Raw genomic sequence first — 23225 nt, forward strand, 5'->3', positions numbered from 1 at the left:
GTCTGCTGTTGGTTAAAAATCTCCATGCATTGACATCTCTTCCTTTTTCTAAAGGAATGTGAAACCCAGTAATTACACACAGACCTGACCTAGTTTGGAGGAACCAGAGGACAAAGAAACCCTAGTTTTCTTCGTCCTTTTTTTGGTTAAAAAGCAGAGATTTGGGGAGGTGAGGGCCAGAATATCTTCTATCTATGCTTTGAAGAGTCTGACACATTTTGTCCCTGCTCCATATATTAGAAGTTTCCCCTTGTGTACATTGCTTATAGACTCACGGACTTGATGGTGTTGAGTTCTTTGCATGTCCGCTGACCTGGAGATGTTCGGCCATTTCCCAAGGAGACAGTGGCTGAAAGAATCTATTGATTTGTTTTTATTTTTGATTTTCTTATTTTATAGATTTGATTTTGTAAGCACTTCATCGGTCCCTTTTTGTTTGTTTGCTTTTGTTTTTGTGTTTTATAAAGAAGTAGTTGGCATCTAAACATACACATTTGCGTGAACGAATGAATGAATTGAAATAATAGCTTGGATTAGGCACCCCATTTAAGCATCACTGTGTTTGCCTAGTGACTGTTACTCCACTTCTTAGTTACTTTGTTATTTTGCTAAGTTGGTAGGCGATCTTTATCCCAACTTTTAATATTTGCTTTCTCAATCGATTTTTTCAGTAATAAAATCTGAGTTCCCCTTAAGCCGTAGGCAAAAATGTTTTTGGTTTGGTTCTTTAACATTTGCTAAATTGCAACTGGGTTCTGGTCCTCCTAGGTCCTATATCGGGTGCTTGATACTTTATTAAGCCCATTGTTTTGTTTCCTAAGTATCAGCCTTCACAGAGTAAGGTAAATGTGAATATCTGGAACATCCAGAACTAGGAGGCAAGACAGTGTGCACAAGGATAGACATACAGACCATTGGAGTAGATTCGATAGTCTAGAAATAACCCTTGTATTTATGGTCATTTGACTTTTGACCTAGAGTGCCAGGACAGTTAAGTGGAGAAAGAATAGTTTTCTCAAGAAACGGTTCTGGGACAACTGGATATCCAGTTGCGAAGTGATACTACCTTCGCAGGTGACAAAAGTAGGCATGCTTACTTTTTCCAGTGAAGAATTTACCTCTGTTTTTACGGAAAGGGTTTGCCAGGATTCCTGTAAGTAGGGCCAGAGCTTTTGTCATGAAAGAGCTTTAGTTCTCTTTTTATGCTTGAATTCTTTTTGAAGCTCCTAGATTTCTATACCATAAATTATGGAAGAGATTTCCTTGGCCTAGAATTTCTTAGAGATGAGAGTTATGTACGTCATAAAGGACCGTGGTGTATTAGTTTTCCTTTGTTGTGTAACAACTTACCCAAAACTTAACAGCTTAAGAGAGCACACATTGATTATCCCCTGGTGTCTGTGGATCAGGAGGCCCGGCACAGCTCAGCCTAGTCCTCCACTCAGGGTCTCATAAAGTTGCAATCCAGTTACTGGGTAGATTGTGTTCTCATCTGGAAGCTCAAATGGGAAAGAACTCCCTTCTGAGATTGTTCAGGCTTTTGGTAGAACTGATTTCCTTGTGACTTTATGAGTGACTTTTTGCTGGCTGTTGGCTGGAGGCCACCGTCAGGTTCTAAGGATGTTGCCTATAGTTCTTTGAGATCACCCGCAGTTGCTTTTCCTATGGTCTTCTCAAACATGGCCACTTACTTCAAGACCTCCAACTCGAGTTGGATGTGAGGGAAGAGATGACACAAAGGTGTGAATCTGTGTATCATTGTATATGTGGAATCAGTGGAGTTTGGCCACCCTAGGGTCTCTCTGCTACATATTATATGACTTCTGTAGAGAATATTTAATTTTGAGTCTTACCCAGTGAGTCACAGATGACAGTCACAGATACCTTCTAAACAAATACCAGTTTGACAAGGTAGAGCTGATTGTAGTGAAGAGAATAAACCTTATAGTAACTGGCATTATGTTAAGTGGAGGAAAGTTGAGGTGTTCATGAAGCATACCCACAGAAGTTGAAGAAAGCAGTCGGAGAAGAGGTGAGGTACTCGAATAGATTTTCTCTGTTACAACTTTTGCTGACTTCTTTTTTAAAAAAATTATTTATTTATTTGTTTGTTTGTTTGTTTATTTATTTATTTATTTATTTAGAGAGTATGCAAACAGGGGAGGGGGCAGAGAGCGAGGGCGAGAGGGGGGCGGGGGGAGAGAATCCCAAGCAGGCTACTTGGTGTCAGCACAGAGCCCAACGTGGGACTTGGTCTCACAGACCATGAGATCATGACCTGAGCCGACATCAAGAGTCAGATGCTTAACCATCTGAGCCACCTAGGCGCCCCTAAACCTTTTCTGACTTCTGATGTTGTCTGTCATTAATTCCTTTATGAGCCAGTTTTCTTTGTTTATTTTCAAGAATAAAATAAACAAAATCTAGTTTTCAGAGGTGGGAAAACATAGTAGTTCAGGGCTTGGGTCTAGAGCTCCACTGCTTGGGTTCAAATCCCACCTCCACTGTCTAGTATTGTATTATCTGGGCAAATGACTTCACTGGTGTGTGCATTAGTGTTTTATGGGAATAATCATAGTACTTCATAGGCTTGTTGTGAGGAAGAAGAGCTAATGCCTGTAATTATTCATTTTTTCCCAGTGCAATGGTGATTCCATGGTTATATTTTTTAAAAGAGTGTGAATCCTTTTAAGATACATACTGAAATATTTCCAAATGAAATATGGTGATGAGGTCTTGGGTGAAATTGGTGGAGGTAGAGAGCAGGCAGAATTGGCGATGAATTAAGAATTATTGAAACTGATTGAAGCTAATTATGTTACTCTGTCTACTTTTGTGAACATTTGAAGTTTTCCATAATAAAAAGTAAAAAGAAAGGAACAATACCATGGCACACATTAAGTGCTCAATATATGTCGTCTATTCTTATTATGTTTATGTTTAATATATTGGAATTAACTTGTCTAAAACACAAAGAAAAATGTAAAACTAAACTGGACACTTTAGTTTTTTAATTTCTAAGACTTTTGCTATAGATGGAAACTTTATCAAATTTGGATAACATGTCCAAGATCTTAGACTTGGATTTTTGTTTTTGCTATTTGCTTCTTCCTAGTTAAGTTGTATTTTATGGTTTACTTAGTTTGACTTAATTGTGGCTGGCATCACACTTCATTTATAAAGTCTACTGTGGTTTCTGTAAGTGGGATTGAAATTAATATCAGTATTATTGATTATTTAGTGTAATTAGTACCAATGGTAGGAGACATTGACTTCACCATTAGTGAAAATATTAGTAGCAAATGCCAGGGTTTTCCTAGGCAAACATTGGTGTTACGCTTTTTGTTTAGTGTAATGGCTGCTTAATTTAAGTGAGAAAGGTAATACTCTTTAAGAACTAATTCACTGAGGTTATCTTAGCTGTAGTAAATGAAGCTTTTTTAATGTGGTCTTACATTATAAAGCACTGTAAGAGTAGGCTTGAAATATTTTTATTTTTTAATAAAGAATTTAAAAAAAATTTTAGAATTTACATCCACGTTACTTATGATGTAGTGCAACAGTGATTTCAGGAGTAGATTCCTTAATGGCCCTTACCCATTTTGCCCATCCCCTCTCCCACAACCCCTCCAGTAACCCTCTATTTGTTCTCCATATTTAAGAGTCTCTTATGTTTTGGCTCCCTCCCTGTTTTTATATTATTTTTGCTTCTCTTCCAATAAAGGAGAATTTTTTAAAAATTTATTTATTTTGAGAAAGAGCAAGCAGGGAGGGGCAGAGAGAGAGAGTGGAAGAGAGAGAATCTCAAGAAGGCTCTGCGCTGACAGTGCAGGGCCCAACTCAGGGCTTGATCCCCTGAACTGTGAGATCATGACCTGAGCCGAAATCAGAGTCAGACAGTTCACCAACCGAGCCATCCAGGGGCCCTTTGAATATTTTAATCATTCAAGGTTGAGAGTTATCTAACTAGTGATTCTGATTTATTTTATATGAATGAAACTTAGAACTTAAAAAAATTTTTTGGAAAGAAGCGAATTTGAAAGAAGAAGAAATGTTGGAGTTCTAATTAGGAGCTGGCACAGCGAGAGCCTTTGTGTTGATAGCTCTGCTTTCACGTGCATGCAGGCACACACTTATGTCATTGACAAGTATGTCGAGGACTGCAGAGTTGGTGACTTGCCCGAGATTTGCCACAAACATTTTTAGTGATAGAGTTGGGAATTGAACTCTACATCCCAGCTCTCCGTCCAATGCTCTTTGGCCATCCTATTTCCAGATTGTTGTCTAGAACCCAAGGGTTCTAAAAAGTTTTGTCTGTTTCTGAACCTTTTACCCAAAGTTAACCACAGTAGTTGTTTTCTTTTTTCTTTCTTTCTTACGTATTAGGGTTTCTTTTCTATTAGCAAGATTTTGTTCAAAGGGGAAAAGATTCTGCTCCTCTGTATTTTAGTTTTGATGTCTTTCCTGCCCTGAGCTCTTTATTCCGTACCATCTTCTACTCAGAAAAGTACATTTGATTTATTGGCGGGGTTTTGTTGGACTTTGTTTCAAAGAATGCCATTGTGTCCTCCATAGAAATCTGTGACCCAAAGACCTCTGGAAAATTCAAAAGGACTTTTAAACATGGAGGGATAATTATTTTTAGTATGAAATTATTATCAATGAACGTTTTATTTCCTTCCAGTTCTCTACATTCTCCCTTTGTTTTCTCATCTCCTAAATCTCAGTCCTTGTGATTTTCTGGATGGTGTTTCTCATGAGCTGTTGTTTTTAAAGAAGATATTTATGCACATATATCTATTTTAAATGAAACTATTTCTGATGTCTGGAGGTTTTTTTTGGGTCTCTTTGATAGTAAGTTAGGGTCATATCGATTTGCTTAAAAATAGTCTTGTCAAGACCAAAAGAGGGCCCAAAAGATAGTGTAATGGGTTGGGCTTTGCTGAAATTGTGGATACTTTTAATGATTAAATAAGCCCCTCACTGTTACTGACTGTACTCAGTGTTTGAGTCAATTAGTACACAATTATGATTACTTAAAATCTTTGATGATACTTTAGAAACTTGTCAGAATTCTAGACTTGTACCATAATGTCAGATTAGGACTGTCATAGAAGGTCAGAATTGAGGATGCATGTAGTCCTGCTAAGGGAAAGGATAAGCAATCTTATTATATGTCAAGTCTGTTATTTCAGGTACATGCTTCATGTAGTTGTGTTTTCACATTTAATGTGGATATAAAGATGTTAACATATATGGGATATATATATAATAACGATACATATGATAATGCATTACATTTTAATAGAACATTTTTTCCTATTTTTCTCTGGCAGTGTTAGCAGTAGTCTTCTTCCTACCTTTAAATGTCAGAAATTTGAGAATTAATTAATGTTTACCATTAGGCTTTCCAGAGGAGTGATTTAAGTTACTTTACTGTTCAGCACATGAAATACAACATTAATTTTGGAAATGTAAGATCTATCGATTTGAACATGTGATGACCATTAAATGCAAGGAGCTCGTTGAAGCCAGAAGCAGTGCGAAACACCATCACACGAAATATTCCCATTTTGATGGAATCCCAGGGGGGCATTTTTCTGCCAGCACTAAGGGCGAGCTGTGAAGGAAGCCCGTCAGGAGGTACTTGGTGCCGTGTTCCTAACGAGCACCAGGAAGCTGGCTCTTGAATTCTGGGCTGCCACAGGGAGGAGAGCGCGGCGTCATCAGTATTCAGGTTAGGAAGCGTGGTTGGACACAGATGTACATCGTGACAGCTCACAGTACTGGCATGCGAGGACGCAGGACCAGTAAGTTTCAGAATCGGAGGATAAGCTAGATGCTCTCTGGTGATCGAGATGGCTTCCCGTGTTCCCTTCGTCTCCATTACCAAATAATCAGACGTAAGAGATGAGGAATTTAGGGTAGTTTTCCGGCTGTTACTGTGTTCCCTTGGTTCGCTCAACTTTTGCTACCACAGGCTATCTTACTAGGCCTTGGAGGCATATTAATATAGTTTAAAACAACTTAAAATATGAACTGTTGCTGACTTTGTTCACCAGGAACAACACCACCATTGTAAGGTTAGCAGGATGTTCAGTGTAATAAATCTCCATTGGGGAAGTTTAAGAAAGTTATGCCGTGCCAGTTGAATTCAACTTTCTTTCCAGCTGGTGCTTTAAAAAGCTCTGAGTGTTCTAGGTGCTACATCTAAATGTGCTTAACAGTACACAGGCTCCTTGACAAATGCCGTTCTTGGGAAGAGCACAATCCTTCTATGAGTGTGTGTTATTTTTACCTATGAGCTGGCACTCCAGGAAAGAGTGGCGTGTACTTCATTAAGAAGATTCATCTTGAAATTCATTCAGCTTTCTGCCTCCTTCTAACCTCACAGTTGAGGTCATTGCCAAGTTTCACCCACATGTCTCATCTTTCTTCTCTGGGACTAAAATTCCATCCTTCATAGCTTCATTCTCCACCATAGCTTTACGTTTTCCCTTGGACTACCCGCTGTTCCTTGTTTGTCTTTTATTTTAGAACATTCCTGTAACAATTCATATTTTTTCATAATACCATTTTCTTAGATCTTGTTCTTTGGTGGCCACTTTAAATCATCGGAAGTTGCTTATTAAACCACTGAGCTCTTACCCTTTTCTTCTCCATCTCTTGAATGCTTTTTTGCTCAATCCCTCTATGTTCAAAGCATCTTCTCTTTGCCCTGCATTCTTCAGTCCCACTCCCTCTTTCCTGCTCTTTCCCCTCCTGCCCTTTCTCATCCTTGTAAAATAGCTCCCTAACCTTGGAATGAAGCCATCAATCCCATTCTGAATCTCTCTTTTAAACTTCGAAGCCATGGTCAACTGAAAATAGATACCCGAACATGGACGGGGCACTGATATTTGTAAAGAATTCTTCATTGCTGTGATCAGCTTCTCCTCTTCTCCACTCCTTTTTTCCCTTTTGAATATCTTTTTATTCAGTTCATTTAAATGGGAAACTTAAAGACCAAAAGTTGATTTAATGTTCTAGAAAGCATACAAAACGTTGGCACTGTGTAAACTTTGAAATGACAACAGCGATGGTAATGCCAGTGTGGCTGAGAGAGTTGCCGTTCCATTAGAGATAGTCTGAGGGCTTCTGCCCTCCAAGAGGGTAAATGTTAACCAGATGGGAATTATTGCAACTGAGAAATCATTTTCTTTTTGTTTGAAAAATTTCCCTTCTACTCCTTGAATTCCAAGTAATCACCAGAAAATTTCCATCGATCAATTATGTGCAATATAGCCATGTTCCACCTTAGGAATTTTTCCAAGAAGAATGCATGTTTCATGGTAGATTTTCTCGCTTCGCTAAGCTCGCAATTCTCTATCCTCCAGACATTGTAAATGCGCAAACGGTTTCATTGTCACCATTTAGTACAGCCCAAACTGAGAAGTACAGAAAAATAAGTCACCTAAAGACCTGTTAGATACTGCGAACTATTTCCTCAGGGGTTCATTGAAAGCTGATTTACCCTCACTTTTGGTGGTCATGTGGCGGCCTCCTGGGTGGAGTTGGCTGGGATCCTAGCATCTCAGTCATTCTTTAGGCTTCACAGCTTTGTATTTTTCCAGAAACAGTTGTGATTGGTATGTAAAATGGATAGAATAATCAGTTCCTCCCAAATATATGTCTTTGCTTTGCCCCTTTGAACTTGATTTGACTATTTGTTACAAAATAAAATACGTAGTCCTTCTTGATTGGTTCCGGGGCAGAGGTCAGGATTTCCCAAGAATATGGCCAGCCTGCATCCTGACAACTGCCACATGGCACATCATTAATCATGGCCAGTTAGTGCCTGGCAGGTTTAGCTTTATAGTCCAGCTTGTATATCTTGTGATGGTTTGGAGTTTCATTAAACCTGTTTCCTGATGACAGTTCTATTTTCCAGTATTTTAAAAGAAGGAAGTTTGTGTGTGTGTGTTTAAATCAAGGCTGATTGCAAAAGGCATTCACATTCCTTTTCTGGAAGCTGTTCGTAACTGGGAATGCATCAAGTCCTACAGAAAACAATTTGAGTGACTATATTTTCAGCTTTTCTAAAGATATACGATTTAAGATAATAGGAAAGAAGTTAATTGATCACATATAATGATGCCTCATGGCAGCTGTTCTCAAAGTTTGATCCAGAGACCCCCAAAAAAGAGTCTCCAGAATTGTTTCAGTGAGTCTCAAAATTGTTTTCCTAAATATTTAAACATTATTCTCATTTTTCACCGTCCTTCTCTCACAGTTATACAGTGGTGATTTCAAGAGATTATACATGATAGATGAGGTAATTACTCTGATGGCTGGTCAGATGTGTGCTGTGTGTTCTAGTGTTCTAAAATTTTCTGTTTTCATTTCTGATTTTAACCAATTTCTAAGTAAATCTTGACAGATATTACTCATGTTAACAAAACTTCTTTGAAGGTCTCAAAAATTTTTATTCAAAAAATAGTTTTTAATGTTTATTTATTTTTGAGAGAGAGAGAGAGAGAGAGAGAGAGAGAGACAGAGTGTGAGCAGGGGAGGGGCAGAGAAAGAGAGAGAGGGATACACAATATCTGTAGCAGGTTCCAGGCTCCAAGCTGTCAGCACAGAGCCCGATGCAGGGCGTGAACTCCCAGACCATGAGATCATGACCTGAGCCGAAGTTGGAACCTTAACCGATTGAGCCACCCAGGCAGGCTTGGTCTCAACAATTTTTAAGAGAAGGAGTCCTGAGACCCAAAGTTTTGTGAACTGCTATTTTAATAGTGGAAAACGTAATTCTCTCTCAGAACCCTGCTGAGAGTAGCCTCCAGCCGGCTGCACCAGGGCACTGCCTTAAGCCAGTCAGTTGTTCAATAAACAGTTTTTAATGGAATTAAATTGAGTTCTTGGAATGTAACTTTTCAGACCTAATTTAAGATTCTCTCCCAAGGCAGCGTTTGAGCATTGAGTGCATTGCACCCTGCCAAGTTTCTTCGAGATCAGTAACTGGCAATCCTCAACATTGAGTCAAGTATTTCAGAAGTCATTGTCATGTAATACCTGCTTTAACTGGCATCTTAGGCATCGTCTAACATGTGGGCCACGTATATGATTTTAAATTTCCTAGCAGTCATATTTAAAAAAGTAAAAAGAAACAGGTGAAACTCATTTTTTTTCCAGCTTCAATGAGGTATAATTGACAAAATTGTAAGATATTTAAAGTGTACAATGTGTTGTTTTGATATGCTCATACGTTGTGTAGGATCCCCACCCCCCACCTCCCCACTGAGTTAATTAACATGTTCATCCTCACGTATTTGCTATTTCTTTTCTGTTGGTTGTTTTTTTGTTTGTTTTTTGGTGAGAACATTTAAGTTCTAGCCTCTTGGCAAATTTCAATAATACAATAGTGTTATCAGCTATAATCACCATGTTTTATATTAGATCCTCAGACCTTATTCATCTTTTAAATGAAAGTTTGTATCCTTTTACCAACTTGTCCATATTTCTTCCACCATCCCCCAAGCCCCTGGCACCCACTTTTCTACTTTCTATTTCTGTGAGTTTGAATTTTTCTTTTTCTTTCTTTTTTTTTTTTTAGATTCCACATATAGGTAATACCACGTGTATTGTGGTATTGTGGTTGTCTTTGTGTCTGTCTTACTTCACTTGGCATACTGCCCTCCAGGTTCATCCGTGCTGTCACAAATGACAGGCTTTCCTTCTTTTTTAAGGCTGGATAATATTTCATTGTATATACGTATGCTGCATTTTCTTCATCCATTCATCTGTTGACAGACACTTAGATTGTTTCCATACCTTGGCTATTGTGAATAATTCTGCTTAGGAATACGGAAGTACAGATATTTTTTGAGATCATGATTTCACTTCCTTTGAATAGACACCCAGAAGTGGGATTGCTGGGTCATACGGTAGTTCTGTTTGCAATTTCTTAAGGAACCTCCATATCGTTTTCCATAGTGATGGCACCAATTTATATTCCCGCCAGCAGTGCACAAGGCTTCCCTTTTCTCCACACCCTCACCAGCGTCTTTGGTAATAGACCCCCTAACAGGCATGAGGTGGTATCTCATTGTGGTTTTTTCATTTGCAGTTTCCTGATAAATTATAATGTTTTGGCCACTTGTATGTTTTCTTTGGGAAAATGCCTACTTAGGTCCTTTGTCCATCTTTGAATTGGGTTATTTGTGTTTTTTCTGTTGAGTTTTGTCAATTCCTAGTTTATTTTGGTTATTAACTGCTTATCAGATATGTTGTGGTCTGAAAATATTTTCTCCCATTCTATAGGTTTCAGTGAAATTAGTTTTAATAATATATTTTATTTAGCCTGGTATATCTAAAATGTTATTTCTTCATGTAATCAATATAAATTTATCAATGAGATCATTTATATTCTCATTTTAATATTAAGGCTTTGAGATCTGGTATATATTTTACATTCATAGCACATCAATTTGCACTGGACACATTAGTAAGAACTAAAAGGGGCAAATAGCTATTCCTCTCCCCCCCCCCCCCTGCTTCTAGAATGAATAATGAAGAACTGTGACTTTAAATTTGGCATGATCTGAGTTTAATTTTTTGTCATACCACATGCCAATGAAAAAAGGAGAGTTTGTTGAATGGAAATCTCTTGGGTAGAGACTCCCAGCAAGCTGTATCTGTTCAGCAACATATTTGATACAGTGCCATGTTTAATTAATATTAGTGTCAGTTCATAAAATCCTGCTCCTTGTAAGAGAAAAGAATTCTATGTAGAACAAGAAACTTTAAGAAATCTATGGTCCTTGGTAGTATGTTGGAAGTTTCCTTTTTTCACTTGTTACGCTTTTTATATGTAACTACAGGGATGTGATTCATAGATTTTTCAGCACCAAAAATTTTTTTTTTAATGTTTATTTTATTTTTTAGAGAGAGAGAGAGAGAACATGAGCAGGGGAGGGCAGAGAGAGAGGGAGACACAGAATCCGAAGCAGGCTCCAGGCTCTGAGCTGTCAGCACAGAGCCCGACGCGGGGCTCGAACTCACGAGCCTTCGAGCTGTGAGATCATGACCTGAGCCGAAGTCGGCCGCTCAACCGACTGAGCCACCCGGGTGCCCCTCAGCACCAAAATTTAAACACATTCTTTGAGAGTTTATCTTCTGTTTACCTAGCAGTTAACCTTTTGTTGTGGATGCATTTCATTTTTTAACCAACTGGGGCAGAGTAGGGGAATGCGTGGGTGACTCAATCAGTTGAGCATCCGACTTCAGCTCAGGTCATGATCTCACGGTTCATGAGTTCGAGCTCCGCGTCAGGCTTTCTGCTGTCAGTGCAGAGCCTGCTTTGGGTCCTCTGTCTCCCTCTCCCTCTGCCCCTACCCCACTCACACGCGCTCTCTCTCTCTCTCTCTCTCTCTCTCTCAAATATAAATTAAAAAAAAAAATTCAAGCAACTGGGATGTACTTTAAAACGTTTATTATGTAGTCACCAGTAATCTGTAGCCATGAAAATTCATGATCATTGATCTCTTCAGGTATTCTTAAAATAATCATACCTGCTCGCCAGCTCCTTGCTCTCTGACTTGGTAGCTTCTCTGTTTCATCGGTATTTTTCCATTTTCTCGAAAATCTCCACTTTTCAGTTTGCAGCTAAAATTGGAGCCAAGTAACATGTGTGTCCTCCTCTCTGGTGTTAGTACTTAGTGTGGAGGGCGGGGAGCCCGGCCTGCCATGAAGAAGCAGAGCTCGCTGTCCCTGGCCCAGCCCTCAGGATCAGGTCTTGCTGTGGGTTCCATCTTATGGCTTGGTGTGACTTTCCCAAATGGAATGCATTTTCCCCGCTAGCTACATTCCTTCCATGTTCTTCCCACATCAGCTGGAAGTAACCAGTTGGTTCTGGATGCTGCCCACAAATTCTTAGCTCTTTTGCTTCTTGGTCCCCTCAACTTGCCCCTCGATTTAAGGGACTGATGTTTTTGAGATCCAGGATTATGTTGTTGAGTAAAGCAAATCTCATTTTTTCCGAGGAATGCCTGAAGTTTAAGGCTTGATTCCGGAAAACAAATCACGACAGCAGTACCTATAATTAATGTGTATTGCGTGTTTACCACATGCCAGGCATTGTACTAAGCAGGTTGCATCCATTAGCTTAGTACATCCCCGGCAACCTTTAAAGCAGGTTCAGTAGTTGCCCACAGTTTTTAGGTAAGGGACATAGAAAAATTAAATAGTTTGCTCCAAGTTATACATTAAAGGGCAGCTCCAAGATTTCGAACCCAGGCAGCTTGACATCAGAGTCCTTCCCCTTGACACTGTATTCAGCTGGTAGGCAAAGCTTTGCCTGTGTCTTGTTGAATCTTGAGTCTCATTGAAGAGTAGACAGGAATTTGGTGTTTTAACGTATTAAAACCTCTCTGCTTCCGCCTTCTAAGAACAGATTATACTTAATGCAATTTTCCCTGAAAAGACAGGGATACGTTTCAGTACGTAGGACCATATTCCCTTTATGTGAAGTCAGATTGCTTGTTATGAAATGTGAAACTACATCCATCCTATACCGTTATCTTTATTAAATTAAAAATATTTATTAGGTGCACCGAATATAAGATCTTAAAGCCAGTTTGTTCTCATAGGTGATTAGGTTTGGTTTTCTCTTTCCCTTTATGAAAATCTTACTGCCTCAGAGAGCCAGTGAAATTCAGAATGAGTTCACGTGAATTAGGAGGCCCTACTGTATGACTCCCCCAATTACAGTGTGACTCAGTATTGGGTGTGAAGAAGTACAAAACTATGGTTAAATGCATTAAAAGCCCTCATTAACTGTCTTCATCCTCGCCCCCCATTACTTTTTCAATGCCATCCATTGGTAGGCATAGGCAGGTTAGGGGATTTGAGGCCCAGTCCTCGGACAGTTGGTGATCAGCAAAACTAGCATTGCTTCCCAACTTTTTGTGTGTTGTGGCATACGCAGAAAATGATCATATTTTCTCTGGGGTAGACAGATGAGGTTTCTTGAGGCCGGAGGTGATCCACTGCCCCTGACCCATGGCCTTGGGTACACTTGTAATCCATTTCTAGCACACCAGTTGGAAAGCTCTGCCACGGCATATGGCTGCAAGTTTATAAGCATGTTACGTATATGAAAGTAATCTGTAAAGTATGATGTGCTATTTTATTAATAATTAATTAAGACCCAGATACTTGTTATATAAAAAGACATTGTAAACTGTGATTTTTTTTTTCCCCAGTTGTTTTGGGAGCTGTTCTTAGAGAACCAGGTGCAGATGCCAGACTGATTGCTGGAGTTAAGGTCCTGTATGTGATATATGGCACAGTAATGAGGAGAAGTAGAAACGCTAACAGTCCAGGGTGATAGGCAGTCAGATGTTCTACCACTGAGCTATCCCCGCTAATCTGGGGTGATTTGGTGCAAGGCTTCTTATAGGAGATCAGACAGCTGGTGAGATTTGTTAACGGTTTTACTATTTCTCCTGTAAGATTTCCTACCCTCTTTTCTGCCTGTCCCACTTCTTTCTTTTCTCAAGTTCTGCTTTGTTGGTAAAGTCTTTCTGTAGGTCAGCTTCTCCCGTAGGTGAAGGTCACACTCGATCCTCCTTTCTACCGTCATAACTTGTACTTGGCTTTGCCGATTGTGTTTCCAACATTGTATTGTTGTCTGTTTCACACATGTCTTTCCCCAACTAGATTGTGAGTCCCTTGAAGTTAAGGCTGCATCTGATTTAATTATTGTAGGCTGAGCTACATCCAGCTCACTTTATTACTTTCCATCATTAGGCAGGGCTTAAATGTTCTTTGAATTGAGCTGAAATTTGTCTCCCTGGGCCTTTCTCCCATTAGTCTTCATTCTAACATCTGAAACAACTCCAGAGTTACTTTTATGTTAGTCATTCTTACATTTGAATCATCTCCCATGTATGGTTCTTTATAGTCTTTATTGCTCTGGACTGAACATTTTTATTGTTGAAATTTTGCTTCTCTGGTTTTTCTTTTCTTTTTCTTACTAGTAAACTTCCTTTCCCTCTCTCAGTGTGGGGAATCACAGAATTTTAGTATTGAAAGGAGCTAGAATTTACCTTGTCTTGGTCCTTCATCAAACTAATATTCTTTGCCTACTTGCTGATTGACTGAGATGGAGATACAGATATTTTGGGGCAACACAATATTTTGAGTATTTCATTCACTAGGAATAATGACAAAGTTTAGATACAATGGATTATAAACGTTCTTCATCTTTCATTCTGTTTTAAAATGTACCTGCTGCTGGATGTCTTAAGAATGATGAGCAAAATAGATGTTTGATGCTGAAGGAGTGTATCTGCAGTACAGAAAGAGCTTCAGATTTTTATAGCATTACCGTTAAGAATTTGACTCTAAAGTCAACCTTCCTGGGCTTTAATCCTGGATCTACCACATGCCAGTTTACATGACTTAATCTTGAGTAAATTACTTAATCTCTGTATGTCTCAGTTTCCGTATTTGTAAGATAAGGTTAATAATAATGTAGGGTACTGTGAGGTTTAAATGATTTAGTACTCGGAAAGCACGAAGAGCAATGCTCGGCGCCCAGCAGATGTTCAGTGTATAGTGACCGCTGCTGCTACCAGCCTGTTCCACCCCCAGGACTGTGGAGTTACACAAGCATCTGGTGAGATGTGGGATGCATCCGTGTAATTTCTGGTCCAGTCTTACCGACTTATCATGTACTTGTGATATAAGCCTCTTATCTTAATAAGAGGCCCAACATCTCATGGCCCGCATCAGATCATGATTTTCCCAGAATGAGACCACATCTGTGGAGCACTGAAGTATTTTGTTTGCCATAAGGTTTTACTGTAGGAGTGGTTTAAGAAATGGCAGAAACACCCGTTAGCTTTTGGAGTCTGTTCCTTTGAAACCAACTTGCTAGGAATACATTTCCTGACTTTTTAAAAAGTAAATTCATTTTCTTCATTGACATTCTGTAAACACAATACTGGCAACTTATATTTTGTGGAATATAATGTGTTCAAGTGGATTTAATTTTCCGTACGTAGTAAACTGCTTTTAATAATGCATCAGAGTAAATTTTTTTCCTCTGTTCTCAGGTTGCTATCAAGATCATAGACAAGACCCAGCTGGATGAAGAAAACTTGAAGAAGATTTTCCGGGAAGTTCAAATTATGAAAATGCTTTGCCACCCCCACATCATCAGGCTCTACCAGGTAGGTTCCCTAGTGGGGTGGCGTATGGCAGCGAAGAATCCAGGATGGTCATTTTATGTGTATAGGTGCCTTTGCGGAAAAGGTGTCTGGGTGAACATCTCCAGCTTTTCTTGGTTTCTGTGTTCATATGTTTATCCTCCTGTTTTCCCCACCCTTTTTTTTTTTTTTTTTCAACGTTTTTTATTTATTTTTGGGACAGAGAGAGACAGAGCATGAACGGGGGAGGGGCAGAGAGAGAGGGAGACACAGAATCGGAAACAGGCTCCAGGCTCCGAGCCATCAGCCCAGAGCCCGACGCGGGGCTCGAACTCACGGACCGCGAGATCGTGACCTGGCTGAAGTCGGACGCTTAACCGACTGCGCCACCCAGGCGCCCCTCCCCACCCTTTTATCTCCACATTCAGCACTCATGTTTTACCTGGCTCTTTACTAATAAGCTCTACCTTACCCATGTAGGCCTTTTACATTTGTTCTTTAAAGCTTGGGGACCATTCTTTGTGAGAATTACACAAAAAGATTATTCAGAAGATGACAAGAACTGATTTATGTAGGTCCAAATCCTAAAACAGAATGGGAAAGCCGGAAGGAACAGAGAATTCTTAGGGATGAAAAGCTAGAGGTGAATATAACATTATCTTCTTCTAACATCACTTAAATGCTCATTTCTGTGATCCTGGTATGACATATGATGGAAAAGGATATTTTAACTATGGCCTCTTTGGTCAGTCAGAACCCACCTCTTTTCTAGTAGGGTCCTAGATTACGTTTTCTGAGGTAGCATTTGATTATTTTGGTAACCGTGAGATTGATTTTGTGTAATGGAAGAGATTTCCCTTCTAGTTTTCTTACCTTCCCGAGAAGCATGCATATTTCATGCCACCCTCAACAATTCCCTTGCTTTACTGCAAAAGCAATAAGTCTAATGGCTGGAATTTCAAGCCAGATAGGAAGAGAGGACCTTGCCTTAGCAGGCTGGTGGAAGAGATATTTTGGGAGAGGTGGGGCTTTGGGGTGCTTCTCAAATTGCAGTGTGTTGGCAGTCACAAGCTCTGCCTCTGCATAAGGCCAGCCCTGCTTGCTGCTTTCTACCAGAACAGCCATCACCTAGTTGTTCAGGAAGTGGCCACCCACTCGGTTCATTTGCTGCTGTTACTCTGCAGTAAAGGTTACTGGCCCAGACATGGCACCATGTGTAAGGGTGGAGGCACAATGGGCAGGCTTTCAGAGTCTATTAACTTTATGGAAAGGAAAGCATGTTGTGATGTTAGTGTGTGTGGTTAAGGCTACAGCTTTAGGGCTCTTTTCTGGCATCAGCTGTTCACATAATGAAATGAATTAGATCAGCAGGAGCCGACTTGTTGAAATTTATCAGACCAAATTCTGTTGAGCCACACCTACGTTGTGCCCCAGAAGCAAACTCGTGAAAGCTTCTTGGTGTTGCCTGAAGACTTAACGTCTGCAAACTCGGAGGTGTCTAACCTCTGTTTCCTTCCTATCCTGATCAACTGAGTAAACTTCTTGACCTCACTTTTTAAAATAAATCATCTTTAAATAATTGAAGGGTTATTAGGCCAACTTTCCTCAAGAGGTTAACTTGGAGGTATTAACCTTAGAACTGAATTCTCCAAGTTTATCTTTCTTACCCAAGATTTCATTAGCTTATAAGAAGTCTCAGTTTCAGGCATGACTTTGAACAATGCCCTCTTTTAAGCTTTAATTTTGCTCTCTGGCAGCTAGTATTGTTAATAGGGGATTCTGAGCTGCCAGGGTGAATGGCTGTCAAATTGTCTTTATAAATAGTATCAAGGTAGTTTTCAGGTCATTTGCCAAATCGTCAATTTGTAGAGGAAGCCAAATATAGGTAACTGTATAGGAAAGTTTTTGAACTACTGAAAAATTTAAGAGTAAAAGAACATTTACAGTCAATAAAAGACCTGGGGGTACAAAGGAGATATACGATTTTTTTTTAATGTTTATTTATTTTTGAGACAGACAGAGCATGAATGGGGGAGGGGCAGAGAGAGAGAGGGAGACACAGAATCGGAAGCAGGCTCCAGGCTCTGAGCCATCAGCCCAGAGCCCAACACGGGGCTTGAACTCATGGAGCGCGAGATCGTGACCTGAGCTGAAGTCGGACACTTAGCCCACTGAGCCACCCAGGCGCCCCAGGAGATATACGATTTTTTAAAATTTTCTTTTTTTTTTTTTACTCAACACCTGCATATATGTAGAGCATTGACATTTTGTTGTGTTAATCAACATACAGGAAGATCTTGGAAGCAATGCATGTAACAAACAATGAGCTAATACTACCAGTATATGGTTTTTAAAAATTAAAGAGAAAAAAAGTACAATACAGTTACTAAATTGAAAAAGTAACATGCACTCATGTGACAGATTACTATGAAACCATACCGAAGAAGAGAAGAGATATACTATTATAACACATAATGCTGTTACATGATATTGATGTGTAAAGATATCAAAGGTCAAGTAACTGGGAAATAATTGAGCAAAATAATTACCAATGAATTATGGTGCAAGTCTAAAGCTGTATTGCCCGGTATGATAGCCACTGGCCACACATGGCTATTGAGTATCAAAATGTAGCTACAGCAAATGAGGAACTGAAATGATAATGTTTTGGACTACTGGGATAAATAAAATACTAAATTTTAAAAATACTTTTTTAAAACTTATTAATATGGCTGTTAGAAAAGTTAAAATTATATATGAGGCCTACGTTGTATTTCTGTTGATCAGCATTGCTCTAGAATGATACGGAATAAATGACTTATGGACAGTGTTTCCTTTGGGGGAATAGGATGAGGGGGCTGGGAAGAGGAAAATCTTTGGCCTTTTGTTCATATACCGGCATTTAAAAAATTTATCATGAGCATATATACTCATACATTACCTTAAAAAATATTTAGTGATAAAGGTAAAAAAGGAAGAAAGGACTGCCAACACAATAAAACTAAATAAAAAAGGCAAAATAGGGACCAAAACAAAATATAGATGAGTAATTTATATTGCAGTGTTGAATATTTACATGATTCTTCCCAATTTTGAAGAAATGGATGGCAGGGAGGAAAGTTGTCCTGTCCCTTAAAAAAACATATCCATATGTGATTTCTATGCAGTTCTTAAGTGATTCCCACCATTTTCCCTAGGCTTTTTTTGTTTTGATTGGGTCTTGGGGGGAACATTTTTGAACTTGGAAGTGATCAGTGTCGAATGTGAATTTTCTGGTTTTTGGCAGCTTCTTTGCTTCTCAGTTTTGTGGAGCTTACGAGATTGCAGAGGCCTCATGAAACAACAAAACGTCCGTCTCAAGTAGTAAATCCTTCCTATGTTTAAGAACGTGAAGGGATCCCTATTTCCCCCCTTTCTTCTTGATAGCATTTATGTGTGTCTCCCCTCCAGTGTTTTAAGTTTCCTGTAAGCAGTAATGGTTATTAATATTTCAGACAACAAAAGAGGATTCATTAGTTTCTCTTCCCATGATATCAGCCTGTCATTTGTGTCACTATCTGTCGCTTTCCTGCCTTTGTACCAGGTTATGGAGACAGAACGGATGATTTATCTGGTGACAGAATATGCTAGTGGAGGGGAAATATTTGGTAAGTACCTCTATTGCATTCTTTAAAGAGCTATTGAGCACACTGTTGCAAACCTAAAATAGCCATTCAATGAGTGGCTGTCACGTGATGCTGTCCTTTTCAATCAAGAATTTTCATTTATTTTGGTTTACCTGTTTAAGTCCCTTCACCCTCTTTGTTTCCGCAGCAGAGGTGTTCTGTTTATTTCCATCAGGTGGTAACAGTTGGGATTAAAGATCTGCAAAAACAAACCTCCCTACTGAACATACAGCAGGTGCCTGCAGCCAAGGGTCTTTGCTGTTGCTACATCTGCCTGGGGTCACCTTGTGTGGCAGAACCCCTGCAGTGTATGGGCCTCTGTTTTGTGTGAAGGAGCCCCTTGGAGCCAACAGTCTCATTCTAATGCTTTCTTTAAATTTTGTTTACATATAACATGTAACTGTATTCCTTACTGCATGTTCCCAGCTCCCTTGATGATTCTTATAGTTTGGGAGGTTCTGTCTGCAGTAACTTTTTTTTTTTTCTTAAACACTTAACACAACATCAGAATTAAACAGTGGGATTTGTTACCAGGAAATCAGACTTTTTGAGGTGGTAAAAACGGGCCAAAGGAAAAAAAAAATTTTTTTTTTTGTAACAGTGATAAATGGAGTCCAGTAGAGGTAAAGGCTAAACTTTTCACTTTTAGATTCACTTATCTTGTTATTTTTAATTTTTTTTGTTTGTTTGGTAAGTAACTACAGAGAAATGTTTCTTCTTTAGGTTCATCTAGTTTATTTATTTTTTGGATTATGTTTTAGTTTACATTGTGGTCAGATTTTTTTTTTTTTTAAGTTTTTAAGTGTATTTAAAAGTATGAGATAACATTGAAAGTAGAATCTTCTTTTTTTTTTTTTTATGTTTATTTTTGAGAGAGAGAGCATGCACGCAAGTGGGGGAGGGGCAGAGAGAGAGGGAGACAAAGAATCCGAAGCAGCTCCAGGCTCTGAACTGTCAGCACAGAGCCTGATGCGGGGCTCAAAGTCAGACGCTTCACTGACTGAGCCACCCAGGGGCCCCTACAGTAGAATCTTTTTATTAGTGACTGGTCATTTGTGACTGTATGGATTTTGCGTCTGTGTGTGTTAAAACTTTTCCTTGAAATCTTACAGTTTGGGCCTAAAAATCTTCAGAGTCTTTTTTCAAGGGTGTATTTTCATTTCCTAATAATATTTTTAATTGACTTTGTGTATGTGCTTGTGTACAATAGTAGTCTTGGGAGAAAAGAGGTCTTGTCATCTTAATATTTATAATAATCAAAGACTCAAATCCATTGCATATCAGATCTACCTTGCTCTTCAGAAAAACAGTTTTTAAAAGTACAGAAAAGGTAATAATGCCCTGGTTAGAGATTCTTTGTGGAAATGTAGCTTAAGGCATGAACAAACAGAATAGTACTTCTCTTGGTATTATTATAAAAGACCTAGATGAAAAAGAAAATGATGTATTACCTAAATAAATCATTGTGACTGCACAGGGATATGACTATTGCATGAGCTCAGGTTTTTAAAAGGATGGAAAGGCTTATAAAAGATGAAAAGATGGGCATGATCAAGAACATGAACTTTGGAGGCAGTTCGACCTGGTTTTGAGTCAGCTACTTGCCCCCTATTTGCTGTTTTGATTGGAGCAAGTTATCAAATGCTTCTGGGACTCAGTTTCATGGTCTGTAAAAGTGAAGTCTTTAATAATCTGCCTCACAGTTGTGAAGATTAAACGATATCACACAAATAGATCCCTAGCACTTTGCTTCCTTCACTTCCATGTCAAAGAACAACTGGGCAGTTGACATCTGTCATGACAGGATGAGGATCTCCGCTGACCCGCTTCCCAGTGAAACGTGAAAAGTGCTGAAAACCCCCAAAACCATGGTTCTAAGTGTGAACAGCAAATGAAGACATTTATTCAAGAGCATCTGTGAAAATTTGGTAAGAAATGAGGCTGTGGTTTTTAAACCATTACTTCTCCCTCCTTGTCAACTCAGGGGGAGATTCCAGTTCAGACTACAGCACCCTCCAACTCTAACCTAGACTAATGGCTCCTGGAGGAACAGGACATCAGCATTCTCTTCCAGTCCCCAGCTGCCTGTTACCGCCAAGTCCTGGGTGAATGTAGTTTAGGAGCAGGGACTCCCTTCTTCTGCCTAGCCTCTAGTTGTAGAGTTTGGTTGCAGCACACTGAGAATATTGGAGCCCAGACTGTTCTTGCCTCAGATTGTAAGTTGGTAGTTCCATCCCACGAGAGGAAAACTGAGAGGACCCCAGACTGTGCCCCTCTCCTTCCAATGAGCTCTCTGCTCCTATAGTGGGAGTGCCACTCGGAGGGAACTTTGCCTTTGTCCCCCACAGCTCACTTCAGACCCCTGGCTCAGAGATTTGCCTAAAGAGAGGCACAGACCTTAAGACATAGCTCCTAATTTGTTCACAAAGGAACTGACTTCATTTGCAGCAGAGTATGAAGAAGTTCAAGGCTAAAAGCATTCATAAGAACAGTGGAGGTTGTGGTAAAGGCATTTGAGAGGAGATTCAAGGTACACGCTACCCCATAGGAGATCCAGGGAATAAAACATCGAATGAGCCTTCCAGAGGTCCGAACAAAAGTCAAACACTGATCTCAGAAACTATTCCTTCAAAGGAATCAGAATTTGATTGTTTAAAGACCAATTTATTCCCCAGGGCATTGTTGAAAACAATAGAGCAACCAGCCAGCAATTATTGGAGTTTAACAGCTGGGTGTGGTTAAGGAAAGACAGGAAGAGAGCCCTCCCCAACCATGGAGATCCTGTGAGCTGAGGGTAACTGTGGATATACCAAATCTGTGCTTCCCTGTGGAACAACAACAGAAGCCGAACACTATGGGAGAATAAACTTCACTGACACAGTCCATTAGTCACGAAACAAATAAACAAGCAGATAACAGTAACATGTGCTGGAAGGGGAGAAGTGTACCAGTACCCAGAGGTGCTATGATATATTATCTGAAATGTGTAGTTTCCAACAACAAAAAAAATATGAACCATGCAAAGAAACAGGAAAGTATGACCCATGCACTGGAAAAAAAGCGAGCCAAGAAACTGTCGGAGACACCAGACAGTTTCTTTAAGGTAGCCGTTATAGACGTGTTCACAGAAATAAAGGAACTCACGATTGAAGTGGTAAAGGAAGATATGGTGACAATGTCACATCAAATTAGAGTTTCAATAAAGAAATAGAAATCATTTTTTAAAAAATGAACCAAATGGAAATCATGGAATAGGAAGGTAAAATGACTGAAAGAAAGAATTTATTAGAGAGGCTTAACTGTAGATTTGAACTGGCAGAAGACGAAGCAAACGTGTAGTGTAGATAGATCGATGGAGAATATGTAATTTCAAGAAGAGGGAGAAAAACGAGGAACAGAACTTAAGAGAAACGTGGGCACTAGGACGTGCAACTACATAAGCCTAATGGGAGGACCAGAAGGTGAGAGAGAAAGGAAAAGAAAAAATATGAGAGGAAATGATGGCTGTGAACTTCACAAATCGTAGAAAAATAATAACCTAAATATGCAGAAAGCTAAACAAAATCCAAGAAGTATTTTTAAAAATATTTTTATTTATTTTTGAGAGAGAGCATAAGGGGGGAGGGGCAGAGAGATTGGGAGACCCAGAATCCGAAGCAGGCTCCAGGCTCTGAGCTGTCAGCACAGAGTCCAACGCGGGGCTTGAACTCATGAACTGCGAGATCATGACCTGAGCCTAAGTCGGGTGTGTAACCGACTGAGCCACCCAGGTGCCCCAAAATCCAAGTAGTATTAAACACAGAGATCTTGAAACAGTTACATAGTGAAAGAATAGTGAAAGTCAAAGACAAGGAGGAAATACTGAAAGCAATGAGAGATAAATGACATGTCACTTATAAGGAACCCCATTAGGTTAGCAATGACTTTTTAGCGCAAACAATGCAGGCCAGAAGGCAATAGGATAACATTTTCAAAGTGCTCAAAGGAAAAAAAAAACAAACTATGAACCAAAATCTTACAGACACCCAGTAGAGGTGTCTTTCAAAAATGAAGGCAAAATAAATACTTTCCCCGATAATCAAAACCTGGGAGATGGGGCGCCTGGGTGGCTCAATTGGTTGAACATCCGGCTTGGGCTCAGGTCATAATCTTAGGGTTCATAGGTTTGAACCCCCCACCTGTGTCAGGCTCTGTGCTGTCAGTACAGAGCCTGCTTCAGGTTTTTCTCTCCCCCTCCCCAATTTGCGTGCATGTGTTCTCTCTCTCTCTGTCTCTGTCTCTCTCTTCCTCTCTCTCTCTCTCTCTCTCTCTCCCTCTCCCTCTCCCTCTCCCTCTCCCTCTCCCTCTCCCTCTCCCTCTCCCTCTC

At 39.6% G+C, this 23225-nt stretch overlaps 1 protein-coding gene across 6 annotated transcripts in view; it reads left to right on the top strand.

Moving 5' to 3' along the window:
- SIK3 (SIK family kinase 3) overlaps positions 1-23225 on the top strand; it is a 217436-nt gene that overhangs the window by 106078 nt on the left and 88133 nt on the right. For 5 of the 6 annotated variants that reach the window (XM_049621030.1, XM_049621050.1, XM_049621039.1 and 2 more), the window contains exons 2-3: positions 15102-15218; positions 18778-18841. In XM_049621030.1, the coding sequence (XP_049476987.1) occupies positions 15102-15218; positions 18778-18841 (181 nt within the window). Of the gene's footprint in view, positions 1-15101; positions 15219-18777; positions 18842-20663; positions 20788-23225 lie in introns of those variants that run through there. The other variant, XM_049621059.1, reaches the window with a different exon arrangement.

This window comes from Panthera uncia, chromosome D1 (assembly GCF_023721935.1).
Source record: "Panthera uncia isolate 11264 chromosome D1, Puncia_PCG_1.0, whole genome shotgun sequence".
NCBI classification, from domain to species: domain Eukaryota; kingdom Metazoa; phylum Chordata; class Mammalia; order Carnivora; family Felidae; genus Panthera; species Panthera uncia.